Source organism: Sylvia atricapilla, chromosome 26 (assembly GCF_009819655.1).
Source record: "Sylvia atricapilla isolate bSylAtr1 chromosome 26, bSylAtr1.pri, whole genome shotgun sequence".
Taxonomy (NCBI): Eukaryota; Metazoa; Chordata; class Aves; order Passeriformes; family Sylviidae; genus Sylvia; species Sylvia atricapilla.
In genome coordinates, this window is record NC_089165.1 from 1324327 (window position 1) to 1343978 (window position 19652).

A 19652-nucleotide genomic window follows, 5' to 3' on the forward strand; every position below is an offset into this window, starting at 1 on the left:
GAACTCTTGCTTTGCTCCAGAAATGGATTCTTTGTGCCACATGCTGGCCCAGACTTTCCATCTCAGCACCACAGAGAGTTTTCTGTTCACACTACTGGACCACAGCAATTTTAAGGGCAGCAAAGACACTTCTACAGTTCTGCTAGAAACTTGTAGCTCTCCCTGCTCACTCTGCACAGCAAGCCCTCCAACTGACCAAAAGCGAGAGAGGAGCCAGCACAGAAACAACTTGACCCCTTCAAACACTGTGTGAGGGCATCACCCAGCCCCAGGAAGCAGCTTTGATTCTGGGGCCCTGCAGACCAACCTCCCACGCAGGATCTTTCAACTTCTTTCAGAAAGGAGCTTCAGAGCTCTAGAATATGCTCAGCACATCAGATAATGGCAGAAAGGGGCTTTTTACTAATCATTAACTGGCAGCCCTCTCCTAAAGGCCAGCCTCCAAGTTCAGCTGCTCTGCCTAATGGCCAGGAACGTAATGAAGACAGAGGGGAGAAAAGGGAAGAGACCAGAGGAAAAAAAAATCACAAGAACAGCACAAATTGATTGTTTAATGTACCCTCTCGAGAGCCAATAATGAAATGTCTTAACCCTCTTCGTTTCTCTCTTGAAGCTTAATGTGTGTAACAGATTTCTGTGGTGATGGACGAGTCTATCACTTTGAAGGCATCATGTGAAAGTTACTCCATTAGCAGGGCTTTTCATTTGAAAGAACTTGTGCTAAAAAAAACCCAGACCCGTGTGGCATTATCTCCATTTAGGCTTAGAAAGCCAACAAAGCATTGCAGGACCTGCCTCTTGAAGGCCCATTAAAGCTTGCCAGGCTATAAAAAGCTAAACTGGAGCTGTTTGCCTTTCAGCATAATGCTGCTGAGAAATGGGTTCTGGCTTTTCAAACAAGTTTCTCTCTGTGGTTTGTAATCCCAGCAGGACTCCAGCTGTTAAACTGCAAGGTACCTACTGGTGGTGCTGGCCGGGGAGTTGGGCACGAGGCTGCGCAGCTTCTTCAGGGTGTTCACGGCCACGTTCAGGTAGATGTTGCGGCTGGTGCTGCGCTCATAGGCCACCTTCTCCTCTGCCAGGGCCTGCCAACAGCACACATCATCAGCACACACTCTCTTCCCACTGCTCTCAGAACCCCAGCGTGGTTTGGGTTGGGAGGAACCTCCAAGATCACTCTTTTCCACCTTCCACTCTCCCAGGTTGTTCCAAGCCCCATCCAACCTAGCCTTGAACCCTTCCAGGGATGGGGCAGTCACAGCTTCCATTGCTTTTAGAAAAAAAGAAATGTTTGGCTCTTAAAATACTGACTCCAAGTAGGACTGCAAAAAACAAAATTGCCTGACAAGGAATTGAGTAATAAAGTGGAACGTGGCACCAATATGTACTCGTGTGGGGTCTTGCTCAGGTAATTAAGAGGAAAAAAAGTAATTTTATTTTAAACCAAGTGCTGGAAAAAGCACTTTCATGTGAAACTTTCCCAAGGAGATTATAAAAATTTCCTAATTAGCAAAAAATTGTTTTCTTCAAGCATTAACATATTTTAAATTATTTAACATATTTAAATCATCCCTTCTCTTTTCTCCAATATAAAGTCTGCTGCCACCTTGGCTTAAGTATCCCAGAGCTGCTCTTGCTCCTAGGAAGATCTAACCTTGCCATTGTTTTCATCACATAATTCTTGATTCTTGTTCTTGGAACTGCCTGGGAAAGGCTCTTACCCCACTTTAGTGCAGTGCAAAACCTGAACAGGTAAGAAAAGGAGGTTTGGCAAATGGTAACCCCTTGGATGCAACAGGAAGTTGAAAAGGTGGAATCCCACAAAAAAATCCTCATGGTGTCTGATTTGTTTTGGAATACAGCACACAATGTTGCACATTTATCCAGCTGATGGCCAAGGTTTTCCAATAAAACGTATTACCTTCGCAAGTGTGCTTTTGGAAATCCTTCTATACTGTCCTACTGCTAGAAGGCTCCTTAAAAGCCTCCAGAAGCAGTAAAGAACCAATTCCCAACAACTACATCTATCCCAAACACTTCCTTGTGCTCAATACTTTGATTCCATGAGGTGTTTCTGGCTGCACCAGACCAAAAGGTCTTCAATCACAATGCACACTCCTCTGCATCCCTCTCCTGGGTTACTAAACGGATCAGGCAAGCTTTCCAAATGAAGGGAAAGATGAGATTTACTACTGGAAACCTCCACTGGAATGACACTTTCTCTTGCCCAGTCTGGTAATATTTAATGCCAGTTTCCTCAGCTGAACTGTTTGTGGATAGTGATGTTTTCATGGAATCAGGGAATGGGTGTAGCTTGGAAGGGACCTTAAAGATCATCTAGTTCCTCCCCCCAAGTTTATGCAAGCATAAATCCAGCCCAGTTTTCTGGATTTGCTACCATTTTGGAAGGTCTTGGGCAAGGCAGAGGATGTCATTCCCCGCTGCAAACTTTACTCCTGAGAAGCAGGGATCTGTACAGACCTTGTCAAAGGCTTCCTGGGAGGAGGAGCAGAATTTCAGGCACTCATCAATGAAGAGATTGAGATACCTCTGACGAATGTTGGTTGGGACTTTAGCTCCAAATTCTGTGGGAATAACAGGCCTCTGTAAAGTGGTGCTCTGGAGGTGAGACAGAGAAAGAGGCTGGTCAGGCTCTAGGAGGTTGCTCTGAGGCTCTCCTCCCTCCTGTTATTAATCAAGGGGTGACTTCCTTTTTGAAAATCTGCGCAAAGCCAAACTTAACACACAGCACTTTTGGTACTAAAAATACCACTTGAGGCTTCACCACCTTCAGTGCTTTAACTCCTTTAGAAAAGAGCCATATTTCACTCTGAAGTCATCCAGGAGCCAAGGACTCCAGTGGCATTAGTCACACACAGGCATTCCAGACCAGGGAATGCTGACATTTCCACTGAGAGATCCAAGGTTGGGATGGCACCAAGCACCACACACTGAACTGGAGCCATGAACACACAACACCAGTTATGGGCACCACAGACAGATTTGGTTCTCTGGCTGTGAAGAGAGAACAGGAGCCCCCTCCTGCCAGGCTGGCAGTCACTTAACCCATCCCACTTCCTGGGGCATTCCTGCAAATTGACTGCAGTGGGAGTTTTCTTCCTTTTTTAATGCCAATCATGATGTTACTAAAAGGATTTACCCCTTCAATTTAATGGCATGTTCTTTAAAACCTGCATGATGGACTGAGCTCTGACCCACCACTGCAGTTTTCCATTTCACACCAGTTTATTCCTCACATCACAGCACACTTGTCTCTTTTTGAGAGAGGAAAATGTACATTTATCTCTATAACACTCAATTGTTTTGTCGGTTGTTCTCCATCCCACCCAAGAGATATCCATAAACCAACCACCTGCTGCAATCTGGAATAAAAACAGCTCTGTGGAAGATGTGAGCTTGTTCCAAGGGGAGCAACTGGTCCTATCTCAATGGGAAAAGTGCTCATTTTCCCCAGGAGACTCTCCCTTTGATGCCCTGTTCAAGGGGATTTGGTCCTTTTCATTAAATGCATAAATTCTCAATCTCTAGTAGGATACCCTTAAGCACCACTGTATCTCTGCTAAATATTTTATCCTTTCAGTTATTTCTCTTATTTTTAATCAGCTTCAAGTTCTACGGTACTGTTGTGGCAGTTTGGGTGGGAAAGGAAGAAAATTACTTTTCACTCTTCTGGAAATAATCAGAGCAAGTTATGGCAGATCTTGACACAAAACATCATCAATAAAGGGATCTTAAGTCCTGGCACTAACCATGTTCTGCCATCCACTCCAGCAAGCAGCTCCTTATGCCATCCCCAGGCTGCTCCATGAGGAATTCTGCTCTGAATTATCTTAACAAATAGCAGCTTCTCAGTGCTCATGGAAAGGAGGGACTTAACAGAACCATGGAATGGTTTGGGTGGGAAAGGGCTTTAAAAATCATCCCATTCCCACCCCCTGCCATGGGCAGGGACACCTCCCACTGTCCCAGGCTGCTCCAAGCCCTGTCCAGCCTGGCCTTGGGCACTGCCAGGGATCCAGGGGCAGCCACAGCTGCTCTGGGCACCCTGTGCCAGGGCCTCCCCACCCTCACAGCCAACAATTCCTGCCCAATATCCCATCCAGCCCTGCCCTCTGGCAGTGGGAAGCCATTCCCCCTTGTCCTGTCACTTTGCTAAGGAACTCATAGCAAAGGTACCTGAAGGTGAAGCAGAGATCCCAGGGGGTAAAGAGAAACAGAACAGTAACAACTAACAAAGATAAAACAGTCTTTTCTTTAAACACCAGCAGCAGCATAAAGTTCAGTGATCACATTTTATTATCTAGGTCACAGAGGTACATCATTCATAACCACCTGCCTCAGTGTGGCCCACAGAGCCTGGGAAGGCCATGAATCCATCCCTGGCTTTTCAGCAGGAGAGGTTCCAAGCCCTTGACCCAAACACACCCAGGCCAGTCAGCACAAGAGAAGGCTCAAACTGGAGACAAGTGATCAATATTCACAGAGATCAGAGCAGCACTTAAGTATTTCTACCTTTTTAAGCTCCTACCCCTTGAGTGTTTAATTTTTTACACAATGCTATCTAGGAAAACCACAGGAAGAAACAAACCCACTTAATCAACATAATCAAAACACCACTTTCAGGGAGTGCTAAATTTGGAACAGCAGGATCAAACATTCCACCCTCCCCAGGGAATGACAGGAAAGAACTCAAATTCTCCTTACCTGTAAGGAGGGAACATGTGCTACCCTTTTGGGCACGATGGTGCTGGTAGTCTTGGAAGCCATCCCAGCCAAGGTGCAAGGCTTCAGAGGAAGGGTGGGGGCTTCAGAGTCACTGGAAGGTGTGACACTCCTACCACCAAGAGTCACCTTACTGCTCCCGAGGCCTGCAGGGAACACAAAACACTCAGCTGCAAATCCTGCCACTGGGCTTTAGGCTGCCAGAATGAACTCACTATCAAAGGCCAGTGCTGCAAGCTGTGATTTTCTCAAATCCAGGTCTCCAAAGGGATACAAATTGGGCAATTTTATCACCTTGCAGGCAAGGATGAAGAAATCTTCTGGCAGGAAATGTGTCTCATTTGGGTTTGTTTTGGGGTGACTGAGTCAGCAGTTTAAAGAGGTAACTCTGTCAGCTGCAAGGCACTGACACCCCACACGTCAGCTCTGAGTCCTTCCATTACAAAGGGAGAGCAATGAGCATTAATTATCACTTCCCTCCTGCTCCTGCCACCTCCGAAGGCTTAAATGGAAGAGGGAATGAAGAGCAAACACAATCCAAGGAAGAAACAGAAAAAGGAAAGGCTGAAGTGAGGGAGGCCGGGTGAGACAGACGAGGCTGCGCACATCTGACCTGTTGCTTCTCAGAACAGGGTGGAATTTCTCAGAGAAAGACCTTCCACTGGACACTGTCAGCAAAGATTCAAACATGGCCAGCCCTACACATGCCCTGACAGTTTCCCACGTGCTCAGGACAAATGTAAACACACGGTAGTGCCTTTGACCAGGGGGAGGAGAGGACAGCGATCCCAAATCCCGCCGTTGGCTTACTTTGCTTGGCTGCTGCGGTGAGGGCTGCATTTGGCACATGAGCAATCCTCCTCTTTTCTCCTGGCAAACTGAGAGAGGGCTTTTGAATGGCCCCAGCCAGCTGTGCTGCCTGCTGCTGAGCCAGCTGGATCCTCTGGTAACACACCTCCTGGGCCGTGGGGGGACGGTACGGCCGCACTACCGGCTTGCTCGGGGCCTCTGCCTGCACAGACAAACAGCATTTAGGGCCAGCAGCTCCCCTGCTCCATCCACACCCTCTGCCTTCCACTCACCCCAGAAAAGCCTCTTCTCCTCAATCCCTCTGTTAGCAAGTACAGGGTTTTGAGAGGACGAGATCCCAACTGTCTTCCAGAACAAAATAATTAAGAGTCATCCTTCAACAAACGTGGCATTAATGATTCACGCTCTGGGAAGGCCTCCCAGCTCACTGGAACGTTCCTCAATTGGCAGGTGGTATTAATGAACAGCTTTCAGTGGCATGATGTTCCCCATGGCTGTGCCCAGCCCAGTCCTGGGCTCTACCAACACTCTCAGCCTTGCCCTAGCCCTGTGATGCCTACTTTGCTTTCTACTGCAATAAAAAAGTGACAACAATTCTCCACTCGCCTTTGCCATAAGACACTAAGCTCCACTGCTCTCTCCCTGAGGACTCCCTGCATCCAGGTCTGCACCACAGCAGCTCCCACCTCTCCTCAGCCCTGGAACTGCTTAAAAGCCTCACAGATATGTATTTATGGGATCAGAGCATTACATAAACTGAGCTCTGAATTTCAAACAGGCTCTGTCCCTGCCCACTTCTGAAGGCACCTCACTGCCTCGGCCGTTACAGCACAAACAGGTTCCCCTCGTATTTCCTTTGATGGCCAATTTTAGGTTTGCAGGAAAAGTGCCAGAAATTATGTCAGCAAAGACAGAAGTTTCCTAGCAGCAGAAGTGCAAGAGAAGCAGCAGTAATACAGACTTCTCCATTCCACTTAAGAGCCTTTGAAACGTGAGGAACAGGCCTTCCCTCCTGAAACCTCCTTGGAGGAGGGTGGCTGAGTGTAACACCTGGGGGCAAGCTGGCACCTCCTGCATTCCCAGCCTCTGATGCTGACAGCAGCTTCTGGATACCAAACTGAGTGCAGTCAGGCATTAAATGATAATTACAGACTTCCAAGCAGGACAGGCCACTCATTTTCTGCCTCACCTGCAATTCCTTTGGCCCCCCATTTCCCCCAGCAACCAACCCCAAACTTGGCTCCCTCCCCCTCTTCTCTTGCTCAGTCCTGGAGCCATAAATCATGAGCAAGACTGAGCAAATATTCCACTTGGAGGGACACAGCAAAGCACAGGCCTCAGTTCTGAGGTGCAAAGTGGCAGTTCAGGTGTTAGAGCACCTCCTGGCCAGAGCTAGGAGCTGCTCTGAGCTGAGATACCCCAGGGAAGGCAGGTCCTGGCAGCTGAGCACACCAGATCGGCTCTGTTTGCCCAAGCAAAGGCTCTGCTGGGGCTCCCATCTTTGGAAAGCATTTTGGGATCAGCTGTCACATTAAGAAAATATATTTAAAGATTTGTACATGTCTAAAAGGTGCCTCTTTACAATAAATATTTGAGTTAATGAATTTCCAAGCCATTTGCTTCAGTCTCTTATCTCTTCACTTTGGAAGAAAGGCCCTTATCAATCCACATGAACTGGCTGGAGATACATAGTTAAATAAAACTCATTGTATTGACCCCAGGGCTTCAAATTATTAAAGGCAAAAAAGCCTTTCCTAGGCTGAGAGGAATGGCAGCACAATTAATTTGGACTACCCAGCTCATATTAGTGCACAAGCCTCTACTCTTATCCTGCTGCAACATAAAACTAATCTGTGCTCAGCATCTGGAGGGAAACACATTAAACCCTAAGAGAAAACATGAATTAAAATCCCAGGGAGGAAGGAATAAAAAAATCAGAATGTCTTCCTGGCTTTTTTTTTGTTGTTGTTTTAATTCTTCTCCTCTGTATTTGCACAACTGGGAAAGAAGAGTATCCAGACAAATACTGCTGAGATCTTGGCTGATTCAGAACAGATGTAAGGTAATGTTTTAAACATCTGACCAAATTACTGCAGCATCTTTTAGATCCACAAGGCACAGAAAAATACCAGCAGCCACAGAGAGACCTTGTGTTCTGGTAATTTTTACTGAAATCACTGAATGAAACTATTCTGGAGAAAAATGAACACCCCAACCTGCCCCAAAGGGTTACCAAGAGGTCCATTCACTCTTCCCAGCCTACCCCTCGTTTTACCAAGGTTTATTAGTTTTGCTGCCACTTTTAACAGATCCTAAACATGTGGGGTTTTTGAGAAATTAGGAAGAGGAAATAAAACTGCCATAGACTAATTCCAGCACAAACAACTCCCACACTGCTGTCTGGCCCTGGGAGTGCAGCCTTTTCCAGGGTCAGGACAGAAAATCCTCACTTGGAACAACCTAAACATCTGCTTCTAAATCTGCACTTACATTTCCTTGTTTGACAAGATGAGAAATCCTTCTTTTTTGGCCAGGAAACAAAGTAGTTAAATTATCTTCTGTCTTTTCTTCATTTGCTTCCTCTTTGGATGGCTGGAAAACAAAAGAACAGGAGAACAGATTAGAAGATCCCTCACAAAGAGGGAGATGTGGAAAGTCTCCTTTTGGATTAACCTTGCAGTGGGCAGGAGAGAACATATGGTCAGCTGCTGGGCCACTGACAAGAACCTTGTTGTGACCCCAGGAGCCACCAAGGAAGCCAAGGAACAGCAGCAGGACATTCCCACCTCAGCAGCAGCTCCATGAGCTGGCATGGGGAGGGTCAGCCCTCCCCCACCAGCCACTCACACACTCACACACCTCACCTCCCATGGCATTTTTAGAGCCCAAGGGGTTTGGGCTGGTTTAGTTTTTTTAAGAAGTTGGGAACTAACTTATTTCTGCCCTGGGCAGGTGCTGACACGTGCCCACCCCACATTCAGGGAAATGTTTTCTGCAGGTTCACCCACAGCTGTCACTGCAGGAAGACTGGTGACACAGCCCAGGTCACATCCAGAATCGCAGCAGGAGGCAGAAGTACCTCTCCAGCCAAAGCTACTGCAAGTTGACACCTCAGACCTGCTCCTGGACAGAGAGAACCACTTCGAAATCCGCTTGAAATTCAACTCAGTTGTTAATTGATAAAAACCACAAGTTTATTTTTCAAAACTCTAACTGCTCTCCAATCTTGTTTTCAGTTTTTCAAAGCATCTCCTGGCAAAACTCTGAGGTGAGCCTGACAATCTCTGAAATTCAGCAAGAGAGCCCAAGGCTGGATTTAGGGATGAGCTCAGGCACCACTTGGGATAAGCCTGTGCTCATCACCACGAGGGCACTCAGGATGAGCACTTCACCCTGAATCACTTGGCTCCCTAGGAACTGCAAAGTCTGTTAATTCACTTACATCCCTAATAAACTCTCTCACAATGCAATTCTCCCAGGTGGAAAAGCACCACACTGCCCACACACAGCTTTCTGGATCACAGAATTCCAGAATATCCTGAGCTGGAAGAGACCCACAGGGACCATCAGTGCAGCCTGTCCCTGCCCAGACACCCAACAATCCCACCCTGAGCACCCCTGAGAGCCTTGTCCAAACCCTCCTGGAGCTCTGGCACCTTGGGGCTGGGACCATTCCCTGGGGAGCCTGGGCAGTGCCCCAGCACCCTCGGGGGGAAGAACCTTTCCCTGAGCTCCAGCCCAACCCTGACACAATACTGAGACCAAACAACACGGGGTTGGATCGGTTTTGCATGGTTTGGTGTTTGGTAGCAGTGGGGCAGGGGTAGGCACAGAGGTGGCTTCTGTGAGAAGCTGCTGGAAGCTTCCACCGTGTCTGGCAGAGCCAATCCCTGATGGGCCTGAAGATGGAAATGCTGCTGGTCAAGGCTGGGCCAATCAGAGGAGATGGAATGCCTCTGTGATAACTGACTTAAGAAGAAAATCAAAATAAAGTGGGGCATGTAGTTTTAATTTGAGCTAGAGAAGAGGAGGAGGTGAGAACATGTGAGGGAAACAACATGGAGACACCAAGGGCAGGGGAGAAGGAGGGGCAGGAGCTGCTCCAGGCACCAGAGCTGAGGCTCCTCTGCAGACTGTGGTGAGACCAGGGTAAAGCAGCTGTGCCCTGCAGCCCATGAGGATCTACAGGGGATGCAGAGATCCATGCACAGCCCATGGGGATCCACCAGGATGCAGAGATCCACCCACAGCCCATTAGAGAGGTCCCCATGCTGGAGCTGGTGGATGCCTGCAGGAGGCTGTGATCCTGTGGGAGAATCTGATGGAGAGACAGGGCCCTGCTTCCAGGCTGGAGCAGCCTATCCTTGCAGGACTGCACCCTGTGGATGAGTGACCCACGCTGCAGCACTTCTGGGAGGACTGTCTGCCCGTGAGAGGGACTCAAGTTGTAGCAGTTTGGGGAGGACAATGTGCCTGTGGAGGACACCTTGCAGCAGGTGCAGTAGGGCTGCTGCTTGTGAGAGTGGACTCTGCCAGAGAAGTTCACAGAGAACTGTCTCCTGTGGGAGGGATCCCACGGTCTCACAGGAGAAGGACTCCTCTCCCAGAGCAGCAGAAGAAAATCTCAGTGATGAACTGACCAACCCCCCCCCTGCCCTGTCTCTCTGTGCTGTCAGTGGGAAGGAGGGAACAGCTGGGAGGGAAAAAGGTGTTTTAAGGGCTTATTTTACTCCTCATTATCCTCCTCTGATTTTGTTAGTAATAAACTCACTTTGTACCTCTAAGCTGAACCTATCTTGCCCTTGGAGTTTTCTCTCCTGGTCCTTATCCCAACTCATGAACCCTTTGTTTGAATTTTTTCTCTCCTCTCCCTCTAGGGGAGGGCAAGTGAGTGACTTTTGTGGGTGCCTGGAATTTGGCCAGTGTCAAACCACAATGGGTCCATCAAGGAAATCATTCCATAAACAACAAAAAAAAAATGCCCCACGACCAATCCCAGGCACCAGGAGCCTATCCACAGACACCCATCTCCCAAAGTGCTGCAGTGAGCCTCCTTCCCAAAGCAGCAGGAAACCAAACCTCAGTGCAGGGATGCAAAGGAGCCACACGTGGCTACTGACACTCCAGGCCACAATTAACTGTTTGCTGTGAGTGGCAGCCCCTGGTTCAGCACTTTCTGAGTTCAGTGATCAGTAATTCCCACTACAGATGAGGTGCCCTTCAACTATTTTCTTTTTATGTAAATACTGTCCTTTTACGTCCTTAGTCTGAAGCCCCTGGTACCACTGGAAGAAATTCTACCCTCCATTTCTTGCTTGCACCACCCACAAGGTATCCAGAGAGCCTGAGGAACTATCTGTAGTATGCATTTAGAATAGGAAAGATGAACTTGGGGAGTCTCCAAAGTTTCTGACAAATACTGGACTTGCACCAACACCCCATCCAGGTTCTACCTGCCCTGATGTTCCTAAACTCTGCTGCAACGAGAAGGCAGTGCCCAGACTGGCAATCCTAGATTGGCTTTGAAACCCTCAAAATTCATTCCCTCAGCCTTTTCTCCAGCCATCCACAACCCCAAGGTTCTCAGGCCAGATGGAGACAGAAGTAACTGATAACCCTGAAAGCCTTCCACACAAAAGAGAACTGAACCCTCACATTTCACAGCAGCTTTCAATCCACCAGGTAAATTCAGGTGCAAACACTTTCAAGCACTCAGTCATGACAAGGAAGAGATTCTTCCAACACATGGACTCTCCCTCGTCTACTTGAGATAAACACCACCACTAAATTGAACCAAATCCTCCCACCTTCGGAGGGGAGAGAACCAATAACCCCAACCCAGCATTACCTGCTTCCCCAGCCTTCCCTTGTCTTCAGTTTTCACATCTTTAGATTCATTAAAGATCCTCAGACACTCCTCCATGGGATCTGACTCGAAGTCCACATCTTTCTCAAGGATGGAATAATCAATGTCATCAGACGTTGAGGAAGATGACGATGACTTGGACAACTTCGAGCGCTTCACTTTCTTTGTCCTGTCCTCGTCACTCTCAGAGGCTGAGCCAGAGTCAGCCCCATCCAAGTCCGAGCTCACACCAAACAATGAGGAGGACAAAGGCCGGCCTTTGTCATCCTCATCCCCACTCTCATCTCCAAACAGGTCGACGTGACTCAAACTCCGCTGCTTCCGACCCTTCTTCGGGTCTCCTCGTCCTGCACAATTGACCTTCTCTTTCTTTCGCTCCAGGGAGGTCTTGGTCCCTTTCTCCTTGTTTTTACGACCAGAGCTTTCCTTGCCATTTTTCACATCAGCTGCTTTGCCCTGCGACTCCTTCTTGCTGCTCCCCACTTTCTCTGAGCCCTTGGTGACACCCTCGCTCTTGCTTTTTCCTGAACTGCTGGTGGCAGACTTGGATTTTTCCTTCTTACATCCATCCACTTTTTCCAGCTTCTGTTTTTCAGGTTTCTTCAAGTTCCCATCTGTTTTTACTTTGGTGCTTTTGTCTTTGCAGTTTTTCTCTTCATTCTTGGTTTTTAATTTTTCTTCTTTCTTGACCACTTTGTCTTTGTCTCCGTTTTTATTTTTCTCCTTCTTCCCAGCCTCACTGAGGCTTGGTGTTTTACCAGCATCTGTTTTCTTCCTTTTTGTTTTGTCTTTGGGGTCTTTGTTTTTATTTTCAATTTCCTTGTTGTTCTTATCAGAACACAACTTCACTGTTTTTGAGTTCTTGTCTGATGAGTTCTTGGCAAGGTTTTTCTGGGAATTTGGAAGGTCCTCCCTGTGCAGTACTGCTTCTTTGCTCTCCTGAGAAGCAGAGCCATCCAACTTCGTGCTCTGATCTTTGCTGGAGAATTCATTGTTTGACTCACTCTCAGAACCAGCTTTTGAGGGTGAACTGCCAGAAGCTGTTTTATATTCCACCTCAGCCTCATCTTCAGAGGAGGAGAACCTGGCCAACACCTCGTCATCGTCGGGATCCTCACAGAGCTTCTTCCGTGATGGAGAGTAAGAGTCCTCATAATCAGCCCTTTCCCTTTTGGAGCCCTTGGTTGTGGCTTTGCCCAACAGCCTGGCAGAGTAATTGGAAAGGGGGTCATATTCCAAGTCTGTGGAAGGCTTAGAGTCATCAATCACGTATTTATTGTTAGTGACAGTGCTGCTGTATTTTTTATTCTGCACTACAGCCTTGGGGACATATTCCAGTGAGCTCCCCTTGGAGCGGGAGGAATCCAAAGTGTATTTACTGGACCGACCAGCAGCAGCCAGAGGAGTGGGGTTGTAGTCCGAGTTATTACTGAAGTTGTAGCTCCCAGGATTGTACTCCAGGGAGGCAAAGGAATCATTCTGAGGCCCAGCAGCTGACACAGGGCTGTTTGAAATGAGTGAGGAGCCCTCTGAAGCACCAAACTCCTTCGTGGTTTCCAACAGCTCCTCGTACTTCTTCTGCTCCCTCTCCACTTCATTCTTCACTGCCTCAATGGCCTTGTTGACCAGCTCCAGCTCCAGAATTCCAGGTGTGACATCTGTAATGTCAGCCAGAGTGCCATCCTCCGCCTCCAGCGAGGGCCTGGGAAGCTCGGGGTTGTAGGGATCATAGCCTCGCTCTGGAAGTTGAAAAAAAAGGCATTTACTGCCAGTAATTCAAGTAAAATTTAAAAGAGGTCTTTTTAAGGTCATTTTTCAAGGTGACCAAACCCCAGCACTGAATGACACAACCAAAAGCCACACTCTCACACCACAGAATAAATAAATGTTGGATACCGAAAGGCACCGGTGATGTTCTCTGGCCTAGACTAAACCAGATTGTACAAACTACTCCCAGGACTAAAAATCTGTTAACAAAGTGTTTTTAATACTCATAGAAAAGGTCTATAAATTAAATATTCTTCAGGGCACCAAAGAATAATCACTGCATTAGACCCAAGGGGAGCTGACTGTGCACAGAACTATCTGCTTGATTCAATGAAGTGACCAAGGATGAAAGAGGATTCCAACAAAAAACTGTGGATTAGCTTCTTACTTCCCAATGCCAACACCTAAACCCACCAAAAGCCTCCAATATTCCTCAAGGCTCAGTGTTTCTCATGGCATCTGCAGGAAAATACTGATTTGGACTGACAAACTGAGAGCTGCTGGCAGGAAGGAAAAACTACAATGGGCAACACAGCCACTAGAGCAACCACCAAGACAAGAACATTGAACACCCTAAACATGTCCCTTTTCCACATTCCCCTTTCCAGAAACGTCCCTTCAATGGCCTCTCTTCCATGTCCAGCCTGGAGAAGAGAAGGCTCCAGGGAGAGCTCCGAGCCCCTTCAGGGCCTAAAGGGGCTCCAGGAGAGCTGGAGAGGGACTGGGACAAGGGATGGAGGGACAGGACACAGGGAATGGCTTCCACTGCCAGAGGGCAGGGCTGGATGGGATATTGGGCAGGAATTGTTGGCTGTGAGGGTGGGGAGGCCCTGGCACAGGGTGCCCAGAGCAGCTGTGGCTGCCCCTGGATCCCTGGCAGTGTCCAAGGCCAGGCTGGACAGGGCTTGGAGCAGCCTGGGACAGTGGAAGGTGTCCCTGCCCATGGTGGTGGATGGGGCAGGACAATTTTTTAAGTCTCTCCCAACCCAAACAACTCCAGGACTCCAACAACAGCTGCATTTAGCAAACCAACAGAAGCTATAGGAACGTTAAAAGCTGCTTTTGACTCTGAACTGTTTTCAGTCCTTGCTCTATCACAGTGTCTCTGGATGTTGTTCTCTTTGTTCTCTGCTACAAGGACAGTACTAAAACTGGCTCTCCGACATGGATGTGCAGAAGAACCAAACAATAAGCAAAGATATGGAAAACAGAAAATTAAAAACCTCTCAGGTCTAAGAGGGATGAAAGAATTTCTTGTAACAGTCAGAAACAGTCAGAAACAAACATGTTAAAAGAGCCATTTCTACTATTCTTGTAAGACTGAGGGATTTGGGGTTTTTGGGGGGAGCAGGGGTAGGTTTGGGGTTTTTAGAGAGGATGCACACATGCACAGCTTCCTTTGGCAACAGGAAAAGGATCTGTCTAACAGTTGGCAGAACTGGCCCCCAAGGAAGCAGAATGAAAGAGGCTGGGTTAAAATAAAGGCAGCAGTTTCAGAAAATACTTTTTATCCCTTTGGGTTTGTGATGTTTTTATCCAAACCAATTAGCTCCTGATTGAACAGGGACTCTGGGCCATGGCAGGGTGGTGTTACCACCTTCCACAGGCCTGTCTGAGCCCTGCTCAGAGCCAGAAACACAGGGAAGATGAACAAGGTGCTATTTCTGTAACCAATTCCCCTCCAGCTATTGCAGAGAGCTGTAACTATGACACAAAGAACATTCCCAAACCAAGGGTGTGCTCCTCCCTAGGACTCCCAGCACCGCCAGGGACAGAGGGAGGGAGCAGGTGACAAACCAGGGCAGCAGGCCCTGGACAGACCAATTCCTGGTTAGAAACCTTGAAGAAAAGCAGGTAACAAAGAAAAAAAAAAACATGAACAAACCCACATGCAAACACAGCAGCAGTACCAAGGCAGGGGTACAAATAGATTATCAGAATTGTTTGGGATAGTATCAGCCTAAGAAGTGATAAGGAGCACACAGCTCTCCGTGCTCACCAGCTCATCTCTGACCACAGTATGAGCTCCACACTGGCACAAAGGACCAGTGCACTGAAATCTGGAGGAGTCTCTAAATCAGGACTGAGACCTAAAATTCAGCACAAATATTTTAAGGGAACAGCTGAAAGCCTGATAATTGATGCAGGGCTAAATATCAGATGGCCTGCAAACAGAGAACAGAGTCTTGGATCTAGAGACTTGCCAAAAAAAAAAAAAGGCAACAAACCCTAACCAAACAAAAGCCATCTCGTCCATGCAAAAAACCAAACTATTTTAAATATATCAGGATCAAGGAAAGCAGAGGGCAGCCCCAACACAGATGTGGTGTCTGCTGGTAATCTCCAGTACAAAACTCCTGGCACATTCTCTGTGGCTGGAATGGCCAGATGAAAACACACATTATAACCTCAGGACATGCCACAGGCTCTGAGACAGGGCAGGGAAAGAGCTCTCCTGGAAGTGTGGGGGAGGCCTGATGGATCCTCCAGCACTGCTGATCAAAGTGCCGGGCCATGAAAGACTTGTGTCAGCTCCACCATCAGCACTGTCCCCTCTGGCCAGGAGGCATCTGCAGAAAATGCAGCAGAAACACAGGAGGAGGGGGTTTTAGTTATATGAAAACACACACACAAATATATATATATATTTATATGTATATATGATGAGGCATAAACACACAAGTCTCCAAACCAGAGATGTTCAACCTGCTATTTGAAGTCAGAGCAGCTTTTCAGCTGCCAAATTACCCTCCCAGGAACCAGGAAAGGGAAGGATCTTCCTGCCACCAGGATCTGACACTCAAAGGAGTCTGGTTCATGTTTTCCTTTATTCCTCTTCCCCTCACTAACCTGGACACTCAGGGTGGACAGGATGAGGTACGCTGGGGTTGCTGTTCTGATGGAGCAGATAAAGGACTGAGAGGTACTCGTAGTGAAATAACTCTTTTTGGAGGGATGGAAAGCAGAGACTGCTCTGACCCGTGGGAATCATGAGATAATGAGACTTGAGATGCCAACTCCTGCAGGATTGTGAACTAAACACTTTTTAAAGTACAAACTATTTTAATAAATTAATGTACCTCAGACATATGAAATAACCCTCCTGAGAAAGAAAAGGTGAGGTTACCATCAATATTATAGAAAACAAGTTATTAATATTTTACACAGAACTTCAGTGAATATTTTATTTAACCCAGAACTGCTTTAGAACACACCCAGCTGAGCTGTGCTTAAATCAGCTATTGCAGCACAGAAAATATGGAAGCATAAAACAAGATTCTACCTAAAAAAACAGGCTGATGGGTTTTGTTCCTGGTTATTGTCATGCTGGTTGAGGAACACGAGGCTTCAGTTCCAAGGTGGAGCTGGATTATTACAAAGCTTCCCTGAGCCAGACTCCTCACTGGTCCTTCTAGTTTGGGCAACAGGCAAGAGCCATAAACAAAGCTGACATTAAAGAAGTGTGGGAGGACAAGGTCACCTGTGTGAAGGTAAAACTCATTTTACAGTGAATCATTTCAGAGAAAAGTATTTTTTTTTTCCCCAGCCCTACCACAGCACATACCTGAGATGCTTTAAATACAGAAAAGCCCAAATGTGTGACAGGTGCTGGTCACTGCAGACCTGCAGGTTTTGGAAAAGGAGTCCAGCTCTTGAATGCACAGGAGGAACAGAATCTCAGAGTGGTTTGGTTTGGAGGGGACCTTAAAGCCCATCCAGTGCCACCCCTGCCATGGGCAGGGACACCTTCCACTGCCCCAGGCTGCTCCATGCCCCATCCAGCTTTGGACACTTCCAGGGATGCAGCAGCCACAGCTGCACTGGACAACTGTACGACAACTGCTCCTTCCAGATCCAACAGAGCTACTCAGCTGCTGCTGGTGCCAGACAAAAAGGCTGCAAAAATTAGAAACTTTCAAATTTACAGCAATTAGAAATTCAAAACAAAAGGCTTTGCTGTCCAAGCTGCAGAGAGAACAGCACAGGTCAAAAGACATTGAACATTTCTTGTAGTGAACCCACAAGAAAGACACTGAGGGGCTCCAGCGTGTCCAGAGAAGGGAACAGAACTGGGGAAGGGGCTGGAGCACCAGGAAAGGTGCTGGGAAAGGGGCTCAGCCTGGAGAAGAGGAGCTCAGGGGGGACCTGGTGGCTCTGCACAAGTCCCTGACAGGAGGGGACAGCCAGAGGGGTCGGGCTCTGCTCCCAGGGGACAGGGACAGGAGGAGGGGAACTGCCTCAGGCTGTGCTGGGTGAGGTTTAGATGGAATATTTGTAACATCTCTTCACTGAAAGGGCTGTCAGGCACTGGCACAGGCCAGGGCACTGATGGAGTTGCTGTCCCTGCAAGTGTCCAAAAACTGTGTGCATGTGGCACCTGGGGACGTGGCTTAGTGGTGACCACGGTGGCTGGGCTGACTGTTGGACACAATGATCTCACAGCTCTTTTTGATTTTCAAGTCCTGCTGCTGCTGAAGTCACCCATTCCCCTAGGTCACCTGCAGCTGGCAACAAAAGGTGCATTCATGGGGAGGTGGGGAAGGTGAAAGCTGTTTGAAAGCTCTTTAGGAAAGGGCAAAATCAAGGTATTTTTATTTCACGTCATGGGAACAGCTTTGTTGGCTTAAGAGCTCGCTGTGTTTACAGTGCCAGCACTCAGCAAAGGGACAACCTCTGTGATTGCACAAAAATTATCACCACTGGAAAATCATTCTGAGCTTTTCGTTTAACACTTCACAGAAGGGACAGTGGTTCCTCAAGAACAAAATGTTTTAGAGAGGTTTTACCAGCAGCCTGAGTTCTGCTACTCCTCAGAATTAAGGAGCACACAAGAAATGGCAGGTTTTGGCACGGAGCTCATTTGCCAGGACCCAAAGCAAATTTCCAACAATTAATTTAATAATAATATGCAGCCACTTGGAAATAATTAACACTGAGATTTAAAATAGTACATTTTAAATAATCATCCAGAGGAAATGGGTTAGGAGGAGAGGGAAGGGAAGCTAAGAGAAATGTTCCTTCAACTTTAAATCCAACCCTACTTCAAGGATTTGTTTTGCTCCTTTTTTTGTGATTTTGAAAAGTAAATCTAATTATAAAATTAAGTTTTAAAAGCAGAGATGGTGCTTGTGCTGGTGAAGGAACACCAGGAAGCAAGGTTTCAGAGGTATCAGAGGCAGAAGAATCCCTGTGCACCCCAGTCCTTGGACTTGTTCCTCCAGGGGGGGTATTTAATGCCACAGTCTAAAGTACATCATGAACCTCTACAGTCATTTCTTTAATGGGAAAAAAGGATGCAAATATGAGAAAAGAAAGTCTGATATTAGCAAGGCTGAAAAGAAGTCTGAACAATCATCTCTCACTGCGAGGTATTTTTAGCCCTGCTGGGGCCCAGCTGGGGCAGCGCTGGTTTCCCCAGGTGTTGTGACCCATGGGGCCACCTGTCACCACGGGCTGGACCCCAGGGGTGACACAGCACAGGGAGGGGCTCACATCAAGGGACAAGAGCAGCCAGACACCACCTCTGTACTGTACCCTGAGCTGTTTCCTCAGCTCAGCCTGCCCAGACTGAGGGGCAGGCAGTGCCCAGGGAGAGAGAAATCATGGAATGGTTGGATTTGAAAGGGACCTTAAAACTCATCTCATTCCTGGGCACCTCCCACTGTCCCAGGCTGCTCCAAGCCCTGTCTAGCCTGGCCTTGGGCACTGCCAGGGATCCAGGGGCAGCCACAGCTGCTCTGGGCACCCTGTGCCAGGGTCTCCCCACCCTCACAGGGATATTCCTTCCCAATATCCCATCCAGCCCTGCCCTCTGGCAGTGGGAAGCCATTCCCTGTGTCTCTGTCTCTCCAGGCCCTTGTCCAAAGTCCTGATGTCCTGAGACAGGGACCTGCCCAGGTGGGTTCATTCCAGCAGGAGCAGCTCCAGAGTGTCCTGCCAGAGCTGGAAGCGTTATCAGGGAATAACTCAGTAGGAAACTCATCAGGGCACATCCCACAAAGCAGCTCAGACAGAAACAAGCTCGGATGCAGCACCCGCCTCCTCAATTCATTCAAGACAACACAACTTTGGGCAGTTTTGTCTCTGGTGCAGCAAAACAATTATCTGAAGTGTCCTCAAGCCATTGAACGTGGCAGCTTTACCTTCTTGGTGGCCTTACAGGGAGTCCCCAAGGACACCTGGGGCTGTCACTGCCTCACACAGCAACACCACGGGAATACAGGGATGCAAAAGCCGGGATACAATGACCTGGCCCTCACAAACCCATCCCTCTACGCCCAGAATCACTGACAGTCCCACCCACTCAGGTGTGAAACAGCAAAATCCATCAAGGTCTGTGATACATTTTCCTAAGAGGAAATCACACCACTGGCACATTTCTCCTGTACCTGAGGAAAGAATGTGAGAATTCCAACTGGTTGGATCGGCAAGGATAGGCAGAGGACAAAGACTGGCATCCAAAATA

General features: G+C 47.8%; 1 protein-coding gene across 3 annotated transcripts in view; it reads right to left on the reverse strand.

Moving 5' to 3' along the window:
* REXO1 (RNA exonuclease 1 homolog) overlaps positions 1-19652 on the reverse strand; it is a 44466-nt gene that overhangs the window by 16271 nt on the left and 8543 nt on the right. For all 3 annotated transcript variants that reach the window (XM_066336269.1, XM_066336268.1, XM_066336270.1), the window contains exons 2-7: positions 11402-13158; positions 8044-8145; positions 5554-5755; positions 4726-4889; positions 2482-2619; positions 962-1085 (exon numbers count right to left, since the gene is read on the reverse strand). In XM_066336269.1, coding sequence (XP_066192366.1) covers positions 962-1085; positions 2482-2619; positions 4726-4889; positions 5554-5755; positions 8044-8145; positions 11402-13158 — 2487 coding nt within the window. The remainder of the gene's footprint in view (positions 1-961; positions 1086-2481; positions 2620-4725; positions 4890-5553; positions 5756-8043; positions 8146-11401; positions 13159-19652) is intronic.